This window comes from Manis javanica, chromosome 10 (genome assembly GCF_040802235.1).
Source record: "Manis javanica isolate MJ-LG chromosome 10, MJ_LKY, whole genome shotgun sequence".
Classification (NCBI taxonomy): Eukaryota; Metazoa; Chordata; class Mammalia; order Pholidota; family Manidae; genus Manis; species Manis javanica.
The window spans coordinates 32,174,764-32,193,351 of NC_133165.1; the positions used below are offsets into that span (position 1 = coordinate 32,174,764).

At 43.2% G+C, this 18,588-nt stretch overlaps 2 protein-coding genes across 9 annotated transcripts in view; one reads left to right on the top strand and one right to left on the bottom strand.

Moving 5' to 3' along the window:
• LOC108404770 (uncharacterized) overlaps nt 1-2,694 on the top strand; it is a 94,962-nt gene extending 92,268 nt beyond the window's left edge. The window contains exon 8 of the mRNA XM_073214263.1: nt 78-2,694. The gene's annotated coding sequence lies outside the window, so the exon portion shown is untranslated. The remainder of the gene's footprint in view (nt 1-77) is intronic.
• Nucleotides 1-6,642, bottom strand: part of ZNF12 (zinc finger protein 12) — a 32,582-nt gene extending 25,940 nt beyond the window's left edge. For 5 of the 8 annotated variants that reach the window (XR_012122167.1, XR_012122168.1, XR_012122166.1 and 2 more), the window contains exons 1-2: nt 5,583-6,641; nt 4,580-4,640 (exon numbers count right to left, since the gene is read on the bottom strand). Coding sequence is in view for 4 of the 8 variants with exons in the window: in XM_037003691.2 (XP_036859586.2) it covers nt 4,580-4,594 (15 nt within the window). In the remaining 4 variants the exon portion in view is untranslated. Of the gene's footprint in view, nt 1-4,579; nt 4,641-5,582 lie in introns of those variants that run through there. The other 3 variants (XM_073215101.1, XM_017644418.3, XM_073215100.1) reach the window with 3 other exon arrangements.
• Between the last annotated feature and the right edge of the window lie 11,946 nt (nt 6,643-18,588).

An 18,588-nucleotide genomic window follows, 5' to 3' on the forward strand; every position in this document is an offset into this window, starting at 1 on the left:
GGGTGTACAGGGACAAGAGCTTACCAAGCTCACTGGTAAAATTAACTATGAACATTGTATGCCTTTTTGTGTTACAGATTGTGGAAGGAAAACAAACATCAGAAATACACTGCCATGAGTTCATTCAGTATACATCAAAGGAAGAAAACACTTGTCTTGCACTGTGAGGCAGGAACAATCCTGGCTGTTGGTGACACTAAGGCCAGTAGACACAGCTCCTGCCTCTGAGAAGCACTCATGGAAACCCAGGATGCACTCTCCTCCCTCATGTTGCTTCCAGAACATCAGCAATGTTGGTTCTCCTCTTCCCTGACCACTCCTTCTCAGTCTCCTCTGCTGGCTCCACCTCTTCAACAAGTCATCCTGAAGTTCAAGGACCCAAGGCTCATTTTTTTTTTATCCTTTCCTCTTTGCTATCTGCACTCACTGCTCTGATGGTGATCCCATCTGTCCTCATAGCTTTAACTACCATCTATATATCTATATTCTCCAACTTTATACCATCAACTCAGGCTTCTCTCCTGAATTCCAGACATATACGTCCCATATCTCAAACTCAACCTGCCTGAAATTCAACTGCTGTTCCTACCCAAACCTGTCTCCTATAGCTTACAGAATGAGTTGATCTGTAATGTTGGCCACAATTATCAAAGCAACAAGCAGCCAGACAACATGCAACCTAGTTTTGTATTTTATTGCAAAGGGAAGCCTGCAGCAGGCCTGACACCACAGCCTGCCACAAGAACTTGTCAGTAACAGCTTGATTCAGCTGTCCCTAATTCCCAGCTGGGGAACTCAGAATTCCCTTTCTTCCCATTACACATTCCATGAGGGGAGAGCACATTCCTGAAGAGGAATCTTAGCCATGCACACCTGCTCATTTTGGAACATTTTTTAAATGCGTAGTAATATCTGGAAGTGCAAATATTAAAGAATCACATGGCAATGCTGGAAAATAAGAAGGCAAATAAGCTTGGAAGAAAATGTTTACTAACATGGCACAAACTGGAAACATAAATATTTTAAGACTATTTGGTTTACACCAAACAGTATAGGGGTAGAAAGGCTGGTGGTGGGCATGAACAGGCATGTCACATAAAAACAGAAATGGGCCACTATGGAAAGACTATATACCGTATGAGTCCAACTGTGTGACATTCTAGAAAGAAAAAACTTAAGAGATGGTAAAGGATCAGTGGTTGTCAGGGGTTGGGAGTAGGGGGTAGCAAATGAACAGGTGGTGCCCAGTGGAGTTTAGGGCGGCAGGTCTGTTCCGTATGGCACTGTCCTGGTGGATCCATGTCAGTAAGTGTTTGTCAAAACTGGAACCATACAACAAAAGAGTGCACCCTAAGGCAAACGATGGGCTTGAGGTCACAATGACGGATCACTTTGGGTCTGCCATGTGAAACAACGTACCACACCAGTAAGACATTAACAATACTGGGAAAGGGAGGGTGTGTGGAACTCTTTTTATCTGTAAGCCTAAAATTGCCCTAAGAATATCTACTAAAAAACGGCTTCTAAATATGTGGAAGTATACTCAACCTCACTCATGATTAAGAAAAGAAAAAACCCAAGCTACCATCCCAGCACTGGGGCCTGTGTCAGCTGGCTACTCCAAGTCGTGTTCCTGTTCTGCCTGGCATCTCACTAGAACCCATGGGTCCCACTGCCGCCACCCCTGCACTTCATGCTGCTGACAGCATCAGTCTCTACATATGACAGCTTTTTACCAGGTGACTCACTTTCCCAATTGAAAGGTTTCAGGTTCTCCACAGGATGAAAGGCCAGCTCAGGGCAGGCAGGCTCTCAGCCACACTCACCGCTCACCCACTCCGTCTCTGTCCCCTGTCAGAAGGCCCACATCCTAAGGAAGCAGGTCCTCGCTGGCACGTCCGGAGCCTTCTCCAGTCCAGCTCACACTGTCCCTGAGCGCCCTCACCATCTGCACCTACCCAGATCCTGACCTCTGATGGCTGCCAAACTGCTTGAGGCCACTGATGCTGCACGACCAGGGCGCACATCCTGAGGATACATCTGAAGCCAGACTGTGCTTTGTTGCCCTTTCAGAGATCCCCCTGAATTGACCAAGATTCCTATTACCTCCTGTAATCACATCCACAAATTACCTCAAGAACAGAAGCTCCTTGAGAGAATGAATTACCCCTTAAAATCCTATCCAGAACCTGAAGGCACTTGATAGTAATTTCTGAGAAGACAGACAAAAGGCTTGATGATGTGCAGGGCCACCAAAGCCAAGGGCTGAGCGAGCAGGAAGCTTCTGCAGGGAGCTCTGCCGTCCGCAGAACCGTGGGTCTCCACAGGCCCAGAGCCAGGAGCTCCAAGTGCCAGGAGCTGAGAAGCACCCCCATAATCCCAAGCTCCCAAAAGAGTAAACAACATCCACAGTGTGAGAAAGATGGAACTTCAGAAAGAGCAGGAAAATGCCAGTCTTCCAAAGTAGTGGGGTCTCCAACCCCCAGCCTCAGCCAAGGAGCTCCCTACCTGAGAAGGGGGGGCAGTTCCTGTGCCACTGCCAACCCAGCTCTGCTGCCCAACTCTCTACAAGGACCCTCGGGCAAGTCTCCCCTCGCTCCCTGGTGTTAACTGTTCCTCATGCTCTCCTGGACCATCCCCATCGCTATTTTTCTCATCAGAACAAAACAAAATATAAAGTCCTTTCAACCTCAACTCCAACTTCAGCTACTGTCCTATTTCTCTCTTCTCCATTATAGGGCAAAATTTCTTCACAAAATTAGGACTAGATTAAATCCAGTTCATCTACCCCTCTTCACAAGATCTTCCCCATCAGGATTTACCCTATAAACCCACCCAAACTAATCATCAAGGAGCCACATCACCTCCCCAGTGCTAAAGTCAACAGCTAATAATATGTCTTCATTCCACTTGACTATTAACAGCAGTGGACAGTTGCTCACCCCTCCTGGGAATCATCATTCCCATAGCTTCTAGAACTTTGCTCCCTGGTTTTCTGTTTTGCCTTGTGACAGCCCCTTAGTTTCTGCTCCTCCCAGACTCTTCAAGAGGGAAAACCCCCTGGTCCCCCTATATCTGCATGCGGCATGCTCCCCTCCCAACCCAGGCTTGTCTCCCAAACCCAGTCACACACATCTCCTACCTTCACTTGCATGGCACACAGACAGCTCAGATTGAAAATGCTTAGGACCTAATTCTGGCCTTATCTCAAAACTGCGTTTCCCAAAATCTTCCCCATGTCACTGTAATGGTAACCTCTTTCTTCTAGTCACCCAGGGAGCCTCTAAAGTGCTTTCCACACTGAGACAAAATGATGTGATGAATATTTTAGGAGCAATACTCAATGTGGAAAAAGCTAGTGGAGGAAACAAGCAGCAGCACAGAAAGAAACTTTATAACAGTCCAAGGGATGAGAAAATAAATAATTTAATGGTAGCAGGGACAGGGAAGGGGAGGTATAAGAGCCATTCAGAATATAACATTAACAAGCCTGAATAATCTAATGTGATAACTGAGGCTGGAGAAGGAGTTCAGAATGAGTCCTCTTTTTCTGGCTAAGGGAACAGGATAGATGATGGGACAATGAACCCATAGGAACAAAAGAAGGCATAGGAGGGGGGTTGCAAATAGCTATTTTGATGTCTGTTGGGTCTATTAACTTGAGATGTCCTTTGTACAAACTTCATGTAGACACTGGCAGGTGGCTGGACAGAGGCAGCTAGGAGAACTGAAAGAGTAGGTGGATGAAGCACAGGAAGGTGAGATCAGACAGGTCTGAGTCATGAGCCAAGGGGTGTTGGGGGGGAACAACACATGGAGACAGAATCAGTCAGTAAAAGAGCAAAGAGAGTTCTGTCACAGAAACCAATAGAGGAGACGCTGCAGCTGGGAAAAGTGCCAGAGGGGTCCAAGGTAAGGACCAGCCAGTCTCCACTGGGATGGTGTATATTAGGTCTCAGGTACCCATTACCGGATCACGTTCAGAGGAGAGGCAGGGGCAGGGGCAGAACCAAGACTGAGAGACCAAATGTGAACGGGAAATAAGGCATCTCTGCCAGAGATGTCACTGCACAGTCTAGCATGCACATATTTGTAGGGTGAGAAGACTATTCCTCCAGATCGTCCTCATCTTATCCCTTGGTTAAGCAGTAAAAACAGTGTATCTATGGGACAACAACATTTAAATTATCAGAAGAGTTATATGCACTTACAGGAGATACAAGTAAGGCACTTATGAAGGTTAGTGACAATTATAGTGAGACAAACAGAAAAATCTTTAACACCCAGGAGAAAACAAAAGTGGGCAGGTCATGCAAGTATGGAATGGTATTTGTCACATTTTGCAACTAACATCAAGAACCTGAGGGGTCTTTCTACATTGGCTTTAAGGTCTGTGAAGAATCAGACTATCTACACAAGCAAACAGGATGGAAATGCTTGGTGCTGACCTGCTGCTCTGTTTCATCTATCCATATCTTTTATCTATGTCTATTTTCCCATTTTAAAGTTTGAGCTATTCACCTCCTTAGGTGTATTATAAAGCAAAATGGGGAATAAATACATAAACAGAAAAACTCACCAGAGACTTATTCATTTTCTCCTGCTCTTGGAAAAATGTGTAACACTGTGGAAGTGGAGGCCTGGGGAAGGAAAAGGCAAACAATGAAGCAGTGCATGATTGGGGCTGGCAGGGAAGCAGCTCCTGCATAAGAACTTATCAGAAAGTCTCATCAAAGACACACAAAGAAGGCTGTCCCCTTAACCTTCGGAAAGGACTGGAAGAAGTGACAGGAAGCACCACCTATACGTCTATAACTCCTACAGGATTATGTGGTGACTGACCGGAAACATTTCTCATCAGTGAAGGAACACAGAACCCTATTGAAATAATCCTTCTCATTAAATACAAGATAACACAAGAAATTTAACTATAGTGATCTAATTCTCTTACTAACTTAAAAACTATTAAGAACAGAAAATCCACAGGACGCTGAGTAAAGGGATACAGGTGGGCAAGGCTAAATCTTTCAGTTATCTGTACAAACTTGGGTGTGCTGCTCAAAATAATCTTTTATCAAGAAAATGACTTTGATTTAAATGTAACACAGTGAACACGTGTTCTGTTCAGGGAATTTGAGCCCTGTTAGCAACTCAAGCACAGACCCGGGACCTTGGATAAGTCCTCTCCTTTATCGGGTCCAACCTCTTCCTTCGTCAGCCGAGGCGGTAGGAAAGAACCCTGCACACCTGTCCCGCACGGACTACACTGCTCCACAGGGCGGAACCGAGGGGGTCAGCTTCACTCAGGCGAGACAACAAACGCCCTTAAGGCCATCTAGAGACCTGTTCGGAGTCTGGAGAGGGCGAGGGGAGGCGGAGGTGTCGGGTGCGCAGGCTGGACTGGGGACCACGTCAGCGGCCGAGGCTGGGGGCCCGCCTGCTGCTCAGCAACCTGCAGCTCCCAACCGCGGGGAGCAACGGCCCCGAGCCCGGCCAGAGTGTCTCGCGCGGCGCTCGCGTCTCGTTCGGGGCGCGCTCTCCCGAGCCCCGCTCCGCTGCCAGGCCCGCGGTGCACAACTTACCGCGCCGGCACTCGACGATCCGCCGGCGGCTCTCAGGGCTCCAGGGCGCTGCTCCTGCGGGCGATTCCCTCCAGCCACCTCCGCTGCACCGCGCACGGTTGCGGGCCGAGGAGCGGGCTCGGCCCCCGGGCACAAGCGCCTCCCAGCCCGCAGAGGCCTTCGGGCCCTTGCCGATAGCGCCTCGGCCGGGCGTCCTTCCTCCGGCCCCTCGGCCAGCCCGTGTGAACCCTTGCCCGCACAGCCGCGCGTCAGGTGGGTGCCGGCCCGGCCGGACGGCCACCAACTCCGGAGGCCCGGGATCCTCGCCCGCCGCAGGCCAAAGCCTGGGAAACGGGGTCAGCGGTGATCTGCGCACGGACAGGAAGCGAGGTCGACGCGGCGGCACTGCGCCGGCGCGAACGCTCCCCCACGGCCAGCGGCACTCGCGCTGAGGACGCCGGAAGTCCGCCTGCCGGGCCGCACGCCCGCTAGCTCCACAAATGCCAGGACTCTCTTTCCCATAAGTCCACGCGCCGTCAGTTTAGGGAATTTATTTCCAGTCTAAATCTCACCTACCGGCTTTGGGGCGCTGTGCGGAGAGCTAGGGCGGCGGGACGGGGGCTCCGCAACCAGTTAACGTTCAGGAGCAGGGAAAGGTGCCGCCTCAGCAGGGCCTGTGTGATTGCGTCCCGGATCCCTGGGCCTTTGCCCTGAGGTCTTTCGGGTTACAACTGAGATTCCCCCCAAGCAGAAGAGGAAGGAAAGGGTGTGTGCCGTGTTCACTTGGCTGAGATAATAGAAAGTTCACTAAAGTCCTAGTGATAATAGGATGCGATTAATGCCCAGCCGTGACTTAAAACCGTATTACCACGGGCACATGGTTCCTCCAAGGAAGGGGACCCAAATGGAAATTGTAGCACTTATACACAACTAATGCATAAAAACTAGAAAAATCAGAGAATACCCAGGAATCGAAAAAAGAAAAGATACCTGGGATCTTGCTTCTTAACCAGGATTGTGTTTATGTTACATAAAAATGTCATTTTTCAAAAGTGGGATCCTAAGGACAACGATTTATCCGTTTTTGAGTGAAATAATATAACCTTGTTCTTTGTCAATTGTTTCTTGAAGCAGGGGGTTGGTGGGGGAGGGGAGGTGGTGGTATTGAAATCTCCAACAGGGGAACCTCCTCTCCACATATGTGGGAATTAGGAAGGCATGAGCCTCGTGATTTTATGTAGCTCCTCATCTTTTTATGTAGGTCAGCAGATACAATTCATTACACACATGAACTCAAGATACACGGTAACCTTTTTCATATAAAAGCTTTTTTTGCTGTATATTCTGCCATAGTTCATTCTAAATTCACCTGGTAATCCGGGTCACCATTATGCTAGTTAACTGCCCTTATCCAAAGGAAAACAAAACTTCTCAGATCTGACAAGCGGTGGTTACAGTTCAGAACAAGGTGCCTACCTTCTAGCCTAAACTCCTGTGGTGATGGGGAGGACAGTGTTCTTTGAGGTTTACATTTCAAAGCGATGGCTCTCACCCATTAGGAAAGACATTCCTCGGTTATAATGTTGACAAGGGACTTATTTAGCTTTCTAAAAGATTTGGATACATATGAAAGGGACAGAGAAATTATTTATATTAAACTTTTCTCACAGAAATATTCTTTAAAAAGGGAATAGTTATAGGATCAAAGATGGCGGCGTGAGAGGTGAGACAGAGACCTCCTCCTAAAACCACATATAATATGAAAACATAATTCATGCAACTAATCCTGAAAGAGCAGCAGGAAAGAAGGCTGCACCAGACTGCATGAACCTGGAGAAAAGAAAAGATCTCATGGAACAGGGTAACATACCAAAGCTGTGACCGGGCCGGGAGGAAGAGAAACAGAGCGGGGAGGGAGTGGAGATGTAGGACTGCTGAATACCTAGCCCTGGCAGTCTACTCTGAGAGCATGAAACTACATTGCATGGTGCTCTGGTGGATAGTGGGGTTGGAAAGCTAAAACAGGCAGAATACCTGGAGAGACTGAGATTCCAGCTGCTTGTGGAAAACAGGGATTCATATCCGACTAATCTGGATGGGAAGTCTGAGAGACTTCCTAAAACCAAGAGGGCTGCTAAAGGGGCAAGGATTGCACAGAATTTACTGATCAGGAGAAAGGACAGGCAGACAAAATTGTCCAGATCTTCAGGGGCTCCATTCCCCTGGCTGGCCATGCTCCAAGGCCCCCCACAGTGATAATGCAGCCTGCTACTTCTTCCTCCTGGTAAGCCCATACCTGGCTTGCAAACCAGCAAACCCTGCCCTGGTGTCAGGCCAGCCAGAGGGAAGCCCCACCTACAGCAGCTACAAACACAAAGTATAGAGGATTACACCTGTGTGTTCTGCCCACTGGTTCAGGCAGTGGAGACAGGCATAGCAGCCGGGAAGCAGCTTTTTCCTCCCCCAGGCACCAGCACCACTCCCCTGCAACCCTCAACATCACTCCAGGGGCTGAGCAGCTCCAGAGAGTAGAGCTTCTGGGCACTAAAGGGCACCACATACAAATATGAAACGTCAAAGGAACCTGGTTCAATGCAAAATTTCAACACCAGAAAAAGGATCAACGGAGAATGAACTAATAAATCTTTCTGAAAGACTTTCAAAATAAAAATCATAAACATGCTCCTGGAGGTACAGAAAAGTATTCAAGAATTCAGGAATGAATTTATGACAGAGATCCAATCATTGAGGAACAAAATGGAGGGTATTAAAAGCAGATTAGATATGGTGGAGGTGATGATAAATGAAATAGAAATTAGAGAAGAGGAATAAAAAGAAGCTGAAGCACAGAGAGAAAAAAGGATCTCTAGGAATGAAAGAATACTGAGAGGAATGTGTGACCAAATGGAACAATATTCACATTATAGGTGTACCAAAAGAAGAAGAAGAGAGAAAAAGGGATTGAAAGTGTCTTTGAGGAGTTAAATGCTGAAAAATTCCCCAGTCTGGGGAAGGAGACAGTCTCTCAGGCCATGGAGGTACACAGATCTCCCAACACAAGGGACCCAAGGAGGGCAACACCAAGACATATAATAATTAAAATGACAAAGATCAAGGATAAGGACAGACTATTAAAAGCAGCCAGAGAGAGAAAAAAAGACCGCCTACAAAGGAAAACCCATCAGGCTATCATCAGACTTCTCAGCAGAAACCTTACAGGCCAGAAGGGAATGCATGATGTATTTAATGCAATGAAGCAGAAGGGCCTCAAACAAAGAATACTCTATCCAGCAAGAATATCATTTAAATTTGAAGAAGGGATTAAACAATTTCCAGATAAGCAAAAGCTGAGAGAATTTACCTCCCATAAACCATCTCTACAGTGTATTTTGGAGGGACTCCTACAGATGGAAGTGTTCCTAAGGTTAAATAGGTGTCACCAGAGGTAATAAAAAGGGACAAAGAATACAGAATATGATTAGTAATATATCAAGAATGGAGGAGGATATTGGGATTCAAGATGGCAGCATGAGAGGTGAGACCGGGAACTCCTCCCAAAACCACATATAGTACAAAAATATAGTTAATACAACTAACCCTAAAATAGCAACAGGAAAGAAGGCTACACCAGACTGCATGCAGACCTCATGAACAGAACAGATGTCAGGGAACAGGATAATGCACCAAAGCCTTGATCCAGCGGGACCCAAGCCCTTCCGCCCCCCCAGCTCACCAGCGAGAGGAAAAGAAATGAGAGGGGAGGGGGTGGAAGCCTAGAACTGCTGAACACCCAGCCTTGGAGGTCTGCTTTGAACCACAAACCTACATTGTGTGGTGCTCTGGAGGTTGGTGGGGTTGGGGAGCTGCGATAGGGGAAGTGCTTGAAAGACTGAGATTCTGGCCATTTTTGGAGGAGGGGGATCCACATCTGGCCACTCTGGAACAAAGGAAAGGAAAGGCAGGCAGTCTGAGAGGCTTCCTAGCTCTGAGAGTGCTGGTGAAGGGGCGGGATTTGCACAGAGCTTGCTGTGCAGGAGAAGGGATAGGTGGACAAGGTTGTCTGGGCGTGCTCTTCCCAGCAGGTTGGGAACTTTGAGGAGCTTCAGGCGCTCCATTCCCTTGGCTGGGTACTCAGCTACGAGGCCACCCACTGTGAAATGCAGCGTGCTGAGCCTTCCTCCTGCCCTGCTGGCACCTGCTCACAAACCAGCAGTCACTGCGCTGGTATCAGGCCAGGTAGATGGAGGACCCACCTACAACAGCTAGAGATGCCAAGCAAGAGGCTTACATGTGTGTGCTCGGCCCACTGGCTATGACACTGGGGACAGGCAGGGCAGACGGGAATCAGGAAACAGATCTTTCCTAACCCCAGGGTACCAGCTTCGCTCCCCTATGACCCCCAACCTCACTCTAGGGCCTGAGCAGCTCCAGAGACTGGAGCTTCTGGGCAGTAGAGGGCACCACATAGAAATATGAAATGTCAAAGGAATGTGGTTCAGACCAAAATCTCACAAACCCTAGAAAAAGGGCCAAATGAAACTGAACTCACTAATCTGAAAGAGAGTTCAAAATAAAAATCATAAACATGCTCATGTAGGTACAGAAAAATATTCAAGACCTCAGGAATGAATTTAAGATGGAGATTCAAACATTAAGACATTCCATATTTACAATGAAACATACAATGGAGGGATTTAAAAGCAGATTCGATGTAGTAGAAGAGCCAGTAAATGGAATAGAAATTAAAGAAGAGGAATACAAAGAAGCTGAGGCACATAGCAAAAAAAAGGATCTCTAAGAAAGAAAGAATACTGAGGAAACTGTGTGACCAATCCAAACGGAATATTTGCATTATGGGGGCACCAGAAAAAGAAGAGAGAGAAAAAGGGATTGAAAGTGTCTCTGAGGAGGTAATTGCTGAAAACTTCCCCAATCTGGCAAAGGAGACTCTCTCAAGCCATGGAGGAGCACTGATCTCCCAACACAAGGGACCCCAGGAAGACAACATCAAGACATATAATAATAAAATGGCAAAGATCAAGGATTAAGACAGACTATTAAAAGCAGCTAGAGTGAGAAAAAAGATCACATACAAAGGAAAACCCATTAGACTACCATCAGACTTCTCAACAGAAACCTTACAGGCAAGAAGGGAGTGGCAAGATATATGTAATGCAATGAAGCAGAAGGGCCTGGAACCAAGATTACTTTATCTGGCAAGGTTGTCATTTAATTAATTTTGAAGGAGGGATTAAACAATTTCCAGATAAGCAAAAGCTGAGAGAATTTACCTCCCACAAACCATCTCTACAGTGCAATTTGGAGGAACTGCTATGCCATGGAAGTATTCTGAAGACTAAATAGAAGTCACCAGGGTAAATAAAACCACAGCAAAGTAGAACAATTAATTACTAAGCAGATGTAAAATCAAATCAACTACCCCCAAAGTCAGTCAAGGGATAGATAAAGAGTACAGAATATGATACTCAACATATAAAGAATGGTGGAGGAAGAAAAACAAGGACAAATAAAAAAGAACCCTTAGATTGTGTTTGTAATAGCATACTAAGTGAATTAAGTTAGATGCTTAGATAGTAAGGAAGTTACCTGTGAACCTTTGGCAACCACAAATCTAAAGCCTGCAATAGCGAAGAGTACATACCTACCAATAATCACCCTAAATGTAAATGATCTAAATGCACCAATCAAAAGACATAGAGTCACTGAATGGATAAAAAAACAAGACCCATCTATATGCTGCCTACAAGAGACTCACTTCAAACCCAAAGACATACACAGACTGAAAGTAAAGGGATGGAAAAAGATATTTCATGCAACTAACAGGGAGAAAAAAGCAAGAGTTGCAGTGCTTGTATCACACAAAATAGACTTCAAAACAAAGAAAGTAATAAGAGACAAAGAAGGACATTACATAAGGATAAAGGGTTCAGTCCAACAAGAGGATATAACCAGTAAAAATATATATGTACCAGAGGAACCAAGATGGCAGCATGAGTAGGGCAGCGGAAATCTCCTCCCAAAACCATATACATTTTGGAAATACAACAAATACAACTATTCCTAAAAGAGAGACCAGAAGATACAGTACAACAGCCAGGCTACACCTACACTTGCGAGAACCCAGTGCTCAGGGAGGGGCTAAGATACAAGCACAGCAAAGAAAGCAGACCAACCAAATACTAACGAAAGGCAAAAAATAATATCAACTACCCACAAAACCAGTCAAAGGAAACACAAAAGAGCACAAAATAAAACACCTAACATATAAAGAATGGAGGAGGAGAAATAAACAATCATCAGACTGTGTTTATAATATATCAGTAAGTGAGTTAAGTTAGATGGTAAGATAGTAAAGAAGCTAATCTTGAACCTTTGTAACCATGAATCTAAAGCCTGCAATGGCAATAAGTACATATCTTTCAATAATCACCCTAAATGTAAATGGACTGAATGCACCAATCAAAAGACACAGACTAATAGAATGGATAAAAAAGCAATGCCCATCTATATGCTGCTTACAAGAGACTCAGCTCAAATCCAAAGACATGCACAGACTAAAAGTCAAGGGATGGAAAAAGATATTTCATGCAAACAACAAGGAGAAAAAAGTAGGTGTTGCAGTACTAGTATCAGACAAAATAGACTTCAAAACAAAGAAAGTAACAAGAGATTAAGAAGGACATTACATAATGATAAAGGGGTCAGTCCAACAAGAAGATATAACCATTATAAATATATATGCACCCAGTACAGGAGCACCAACATATGTGAAGCAAATACTAACAGAATTAAAGGAGGAAATAGAACACAATGCACTCATTTTAGGAGACTTCAACACACCACTCACTCCAAAGGACAGATCCACCAGACAGAAAATAAGTAAGGACACACAGGCACTGAAAAATACACTAGAACAGATGGACCTAATAGACATCTATAGAACTCTACATCCAAAAGAAGGAGGATACACATTCTTCTCAAGTGCACATGGAACATTCTCCAGAATAGACCACATACTAAGCCAAAAAAGAGCCTCAATAATTCAAAAAGATTGAAACTCTACCAACCAACTTCTCAGACTAAAAAGGTATAAAACTAGAAAGAAATTGTACAAAGGAAGCAAAAAGGCGCACAAATATATGGAGGCTTAACAACATGCTCCTAAATAATTAATGGATCAATGACCAGATTAAAATACAGATCAAGCAATATATGGAAACAAATGACAACAACAACACAAAGCCCCAACTTCTGTGGGATGCAGCAAAGGCAGGTTTAAGAGGGAAGTATGTAACAATCCAGGCATATTTAAAGAAGGAAAAACAATCCCAAATGAATAGTCTAAAGTCACAATTATCAAAAGTGGAAAAAGAACAAATGAGGCCTAAAGTCAGCAGAAGGAGGGACATTACAAAGATTAGAGAAGAAATAAATAAAATTGAGAAGAATAAAACAATAGAAAAAAATCAATGAAACCAAGCTGGTTCTCTAAGAAAATAAATAAAGTAGATAAGCCTCTAGCCAGACTTGCTAAGAGAAAAAGAGAATCAATACACATCAACAGAATCAGAAACGAGAAAGGAAAAATCACGACGGACCCCACAGAAATACAAAGAATTATTAGAGAATACTATGAAAACCTATATGCTAACAAGCTGGAAAACCTAGAACAAATGGACAACTTTCTAGAAAACTACAACCTTCCAAGACTGATCAAGGAAGAAACAGAAAATCTAAACAGACCAAGTACCAGCAATGAAATTGAAGCAGTAATAAAAAAATCTACCCAAGGGCAAAATCCCCAGGCCAGATGGATTTACCACGGAACTTTATCAGACATACAGAGAAGACATAATACCCATTCTCCTTCAAGTTTTCCAAAAAATAGAAGAGGAGGGAATACTCCCAAACTCATTCTATGAAGCCAACATCACCCTAATACCAAAACCAGGCAAAGACCCCATCAAAAAAGAAAATTACACATCAATGTCCCTGATGAACATAGATGCAAAAATACTCAACATACAATGGGAAAATGACAGCCTTTTCAACAGCTGGTGTTGGCAAAACTGCACAGCTACATGTAAGAGAATGAAACTGGATAATAGTCTAACCCCATATACAAAAGTGAATTCGAAATGAATCAAAGACCTGAATGTAAGTTATGAAACCATAAAACTCTTAGAAAAAAACATAGGCAAAAATCTCTTAGACAGAAACATGAGCGACTTCTTCATGAACATATCTCCCCGGGCAAGGGAAACAAAAGCAAAAGTGAGCAAGTGGGACTATATCAAGCTGAAAAGCTTCTATACAGCAAAGGACACCATCAATAGAACAAAAACATACCCTACAGTATGGGAGAATATATTCGTAAATGACAAATCGATAAAGGGTTGACATCCAAAATATATAAAGAGCTCATGCACCTCAACAAAGAAAAAGCAAATAATCCAATTAAAATATGGGCAGAGGAGCTGAACAGACACTTCTCCAAAGAAGAAATTCAGATGGCCAACAGACACATGAAAAGATGCTTCACATCGCTAGTCACCAGAGAAATGCAAATTAAAACCACAATGAGATATCACCTCACACCAGTAAGGATCACCACCATTCAAAAGACAAACAACAACAAATGTTGGTGAGGTTGTGGAGAAAAGGGAACCCTCCTAAACTGCTCGGGGTGTGTGTAAATTAGTACAACCATTGTGGATAGCAATATTGAGGTTCCTCAAAAAGCTCAAAATAGAAATACCATGTGACCCAGGAATTCCACTTCTAGGAATTTAACCTAAGAATACAGCAGCCCAGTTTGAAAAAGACAGATGCACCCCTATGTTTATCACAGCATTATTTACAGTAGCCAAAAAATGGAAGCAACCTAAGTGTCCATCAGTGGATGAATGGATAAAGAAGATGTGGTATATATACACAATGAAATATTATTCAGCCATAAGAAGAAAACAAATCCTACCATTTGCAACAACATGGATGGGCCTAGAGGGTATTATGCTCAGTGAAATAAGCCAGGCGGAGAAGGACAAGTATCAAATGATTTCACTCATATGTGGCTTTTAAGAGCAAAGAAAAAACTGAAGGAACAAAACAGCACCAGGATCACAGAACCCAAGAACGGACTAACAGTTACCAAAGGGAAAGGGACTGGGGAGGATGGGTGGGAAGGGAGGGATAAGAGGGGTCAGGGGAAAGAAAGGGGGCATTACAATTAGCATGTATAATATGGGGGGGCACAGGGAGGGATGCGCAACACAAAGAGGACAAGTAGTGACTCTACAGCAGCTTACTACACTGATGGACAGTGACTGTAATGGGGTTTGTGGGGGAGACTTGGTGAAGGGGGGAGCCTAGTAAACATAATGTTCCTCATGTAATTGTAGATTAATGATAACAAAAAAAAAGAAAGAAAATATCTATGCACCCAACACAGGATTACCTATATATGTTAAACAAATACTAACAGAATAAAAGGGGGAAATAGGATACAATGCATTAATTCTAGGAAATTTCAACACTCCACTCATCCCAAATGACAGACCAATGAGACAGAATATAAATAAAGCGACAGGGACACTGAACAATGTCTTAGAACAGATAGACTTAACGGACATCTACAGAACACTTCCTCCAAAATCAACAGGATACACATTCTGCTCAAGTGCACATGGAACATTTTCAAGAACAGATCATATGCTAGTCCACAAAAAGAGCCTCAGTAAATTCAGAAAGATTGAACTTATACCAACCAGCTTCTCAGATCACAAAGGTATGAAACTAGAAGTAAATTACACAAAGAAAACAAGAAAGCCCACAAACACATGGAGGCTTAATAACATGCTCCTAAATGAACCATGGATCAATGACCAAATAAAAACAGAGATCAAGCAATATATGGAGACAAATGACAACAATTCAACACCACAAAATCTGTGGGACACAACGAAGGCCATGCTAAAAAGGAAGGATATTGCAATACAGGCCTACCTCAGAAAAGAACAATCCCAAATGAATAGTCTAAACTCAAAATTTATGAAACTAGAAAAGGAAGGACAAATGAGACCCAAAGTCAGTAGAAGGAGGGACATAATAAAGATTAGAGCAGGAATAAATAAAATTAAGAATAAAACAATAGAATCAATGAAAGTAGGAGCTGGTTCTTCAAGAAAATAAAAAAATAAACTCCTAGCAAGAATATCAAGAAAAAAAGGGAGTCTACACACATAAACAGAATCAGAAATGAGAGGAAAAATCACTACAGACACCACAGAAATACAAAGAATTATGAGAAAATACTATGAAAAATTATATGCTAATAAACTGCATAACCTAGAAGAATGAATAACTTTCTAGAAAAATACATCCTTCCAAGGCTAACTCAGGAAGAAACAGAAAATCTGAAAAGACCAATTACCAGCAAGGAAATTGAACTGGTAATCCAAAAACTACCTAAGAATAAAACCTCTGGACCAGATGGTTTCATTGGTAATTTTTTTTATTTTGCTATCATTAATGTACAACCACATGAACAACATTATGGTTACTAAACTCTCCCTATCATCAAGTCCCCACCCCACCCCCATTACAGTCACTGTCCATCAGTGTAGTAAGATGCTATAGAATCACTACTTGTCTTCTCTGAGCTATACTGCCTTCCCCATGTCGCCCCCTCTACATTATGTGTTCTAATCCTAATGCCCCCTTTTCCTCCTTATCCCTCCCTTCCCACCCATCCTCCCCAGTTCCTTTCCCTTTGGTAACTGTTAGTCCATTCTTGGGTTTTGTGAGTCTGCTTCTGCTTTGTTCCTTCAGTTTTTTCTTTGTTCTAATACTCCACAGATGAGTGAAATCATTTGGTACTTGTCTTTCTCTGCCTGGCTTATTTCAGTGAATGTAATACCCTCTAGCTCCATCCATGTTGTTGCAAATGGTAGGATTTGTTTTCTTCTTATGGCTGAATAATATTCCATTGTGTATATGTACCACATCTTCTTTATCCATTCATCTACTGATGGACACTTAGGTTGACTACATTTCTGGCTATTGTCAATAGTGCTGCGATAAACATAGGGGTGTATCTGTCTTTTTCAAACTGGGCTGCTGCATTCTTAGGTTAAATTCCTAAGAGTGGAATTCCTGGGTCAAATTGTGAGTCTATTTTCATTTTTTTGAGGAACCTCCATACTGCTTACCACAATGGTTGAACTAGTTTACATTCCCACCAACAGTGCAGGAGGGTTCCCCTTTCTTGGCATCCTCACCAGCATTTGTTGTTGTTTGTCTTTTGGATGTTGGTCATCCTAACTGGTGTGAGGTGATATCTCATTGTGGTTTTAATTTGCGTTTCTCTGATGAATAGGGATGTGGAGCATCATTTCATGTGACTGTTTGCCTTCTGAATTTCTTCTTTGGAGAAGTGTCTGTTCAGCTCCTCTGCCCATTTTTTAATTTGCTTATTTGCTTTTTGTGTGTTGAGGTGCATGAGCTCTTTATGTAATTTGGATGTCAACCCCTTGTCAGACATGTCATTTATGAATATGTTCTCCCATACTGTAGGATGTCTTTTTGTTCTATTGATGGTGTCCTTTGCTGTACAGAAGCTTTTTAGTTTGATATAATCCCACTTGTTCATTTTTGCTTCTATTTCCCTTGCCCAGAGAGATATGTTCATGAAGAAGTCGCTCATGTTTATGTCCAAGAGATTTTTGCCTATTTTTTTCTAAGAGTTTTATGGTTTCATGACTCACATTCAAGACTTTGATCCATTTCGAGTTTACTTTTGTGTATGGGGTTAGACAACAATCCAATCTCATTCTCTTGCATGTAGCTGTCCAGTTTTGCCAACACCAGCTGTTCACGAGGCTGTTATTTCCCCATTGTATATCCATGGCTCCTTTATCGTATGTTAATTGACCACATATGCTTGGGCTTTTATCTGGCCTCTGTAATCTGTTCCATGGGTCTATGAGTCTGTTTTTGTGCCAGTACCAAATTGTCTTGATTACTGTGGCTCTGTAGCAGAGCTTGAAGTTGGGGAGGGTAATCCCCCAGCTTTATTTTTCCTTCTCATGATTGCTTTGGCTATTTGGGGTCTTTTGTGGTTCCATATGAATTTTAGAGCTATTTGCTGTAGTTCATTGAAGAATGCTGTTGGTATTTTGATAGGAATTGCATTGAATCAGTAGATTGCTTTAGGCAGGATGGCCATTTTGACAATATTAGTTCTTCCTATCCATGAGCCACAGGCTGTGTTTCCATTTATTGGTTTCTTCTTTCATTTCTCTCATAAGTGTCTTGTAGTTTTCAGAGTATAAGTATAAGTCTTTCACTTTCTTGGTTAAGTTTATTCCTAGGTATTTAATTTCACTGCTGAATTTTATCAAACATTTAGTGAAGACCTAATACCCATCCTCCTTAAAGTTTTCCAAAAAGGAGAAGAGGAGGAATACTCCCAACCTCATTCTACGAGGCCAACATCACTCTACTACCAAAACCAGGCAAAGACACCACAAAAAATAAAACTACAGAGCAATATACCTGAAGAACATAGATGCAAGTAAACTCAACAAAATATTAGCAAACCGAATTCAAAAGTACATCAAGAAAGATCATCCACCATGACCAAGTGGGATTCATCCCAGAGATGCAAGGATGGTACAACATTAGGAAATCCATCAACATCATCCACCACATCCACAAAAAGAAGGACAAAAACCACATGATCATCTCCATAGATGCTGAAAAGCATTCAACAAAATTCAACATCCATTCATGATAAAAAGTCTCAAAAAATGGGTATAGAGGGCAAGTACCTCAACATAATAAAGGCCGTATATGACAAACCCACAGCCAACATTACACTTAATAGCAAGAACTTGAAAGCTTTTCCTTTGAGATCAGGAACAAGACAAGGATGCCCACTCTCTCCACTTTTATTCAACATAGTACTGGAGGTCCTAGCCCCGGCAATCAGACAACACAAAGAAAT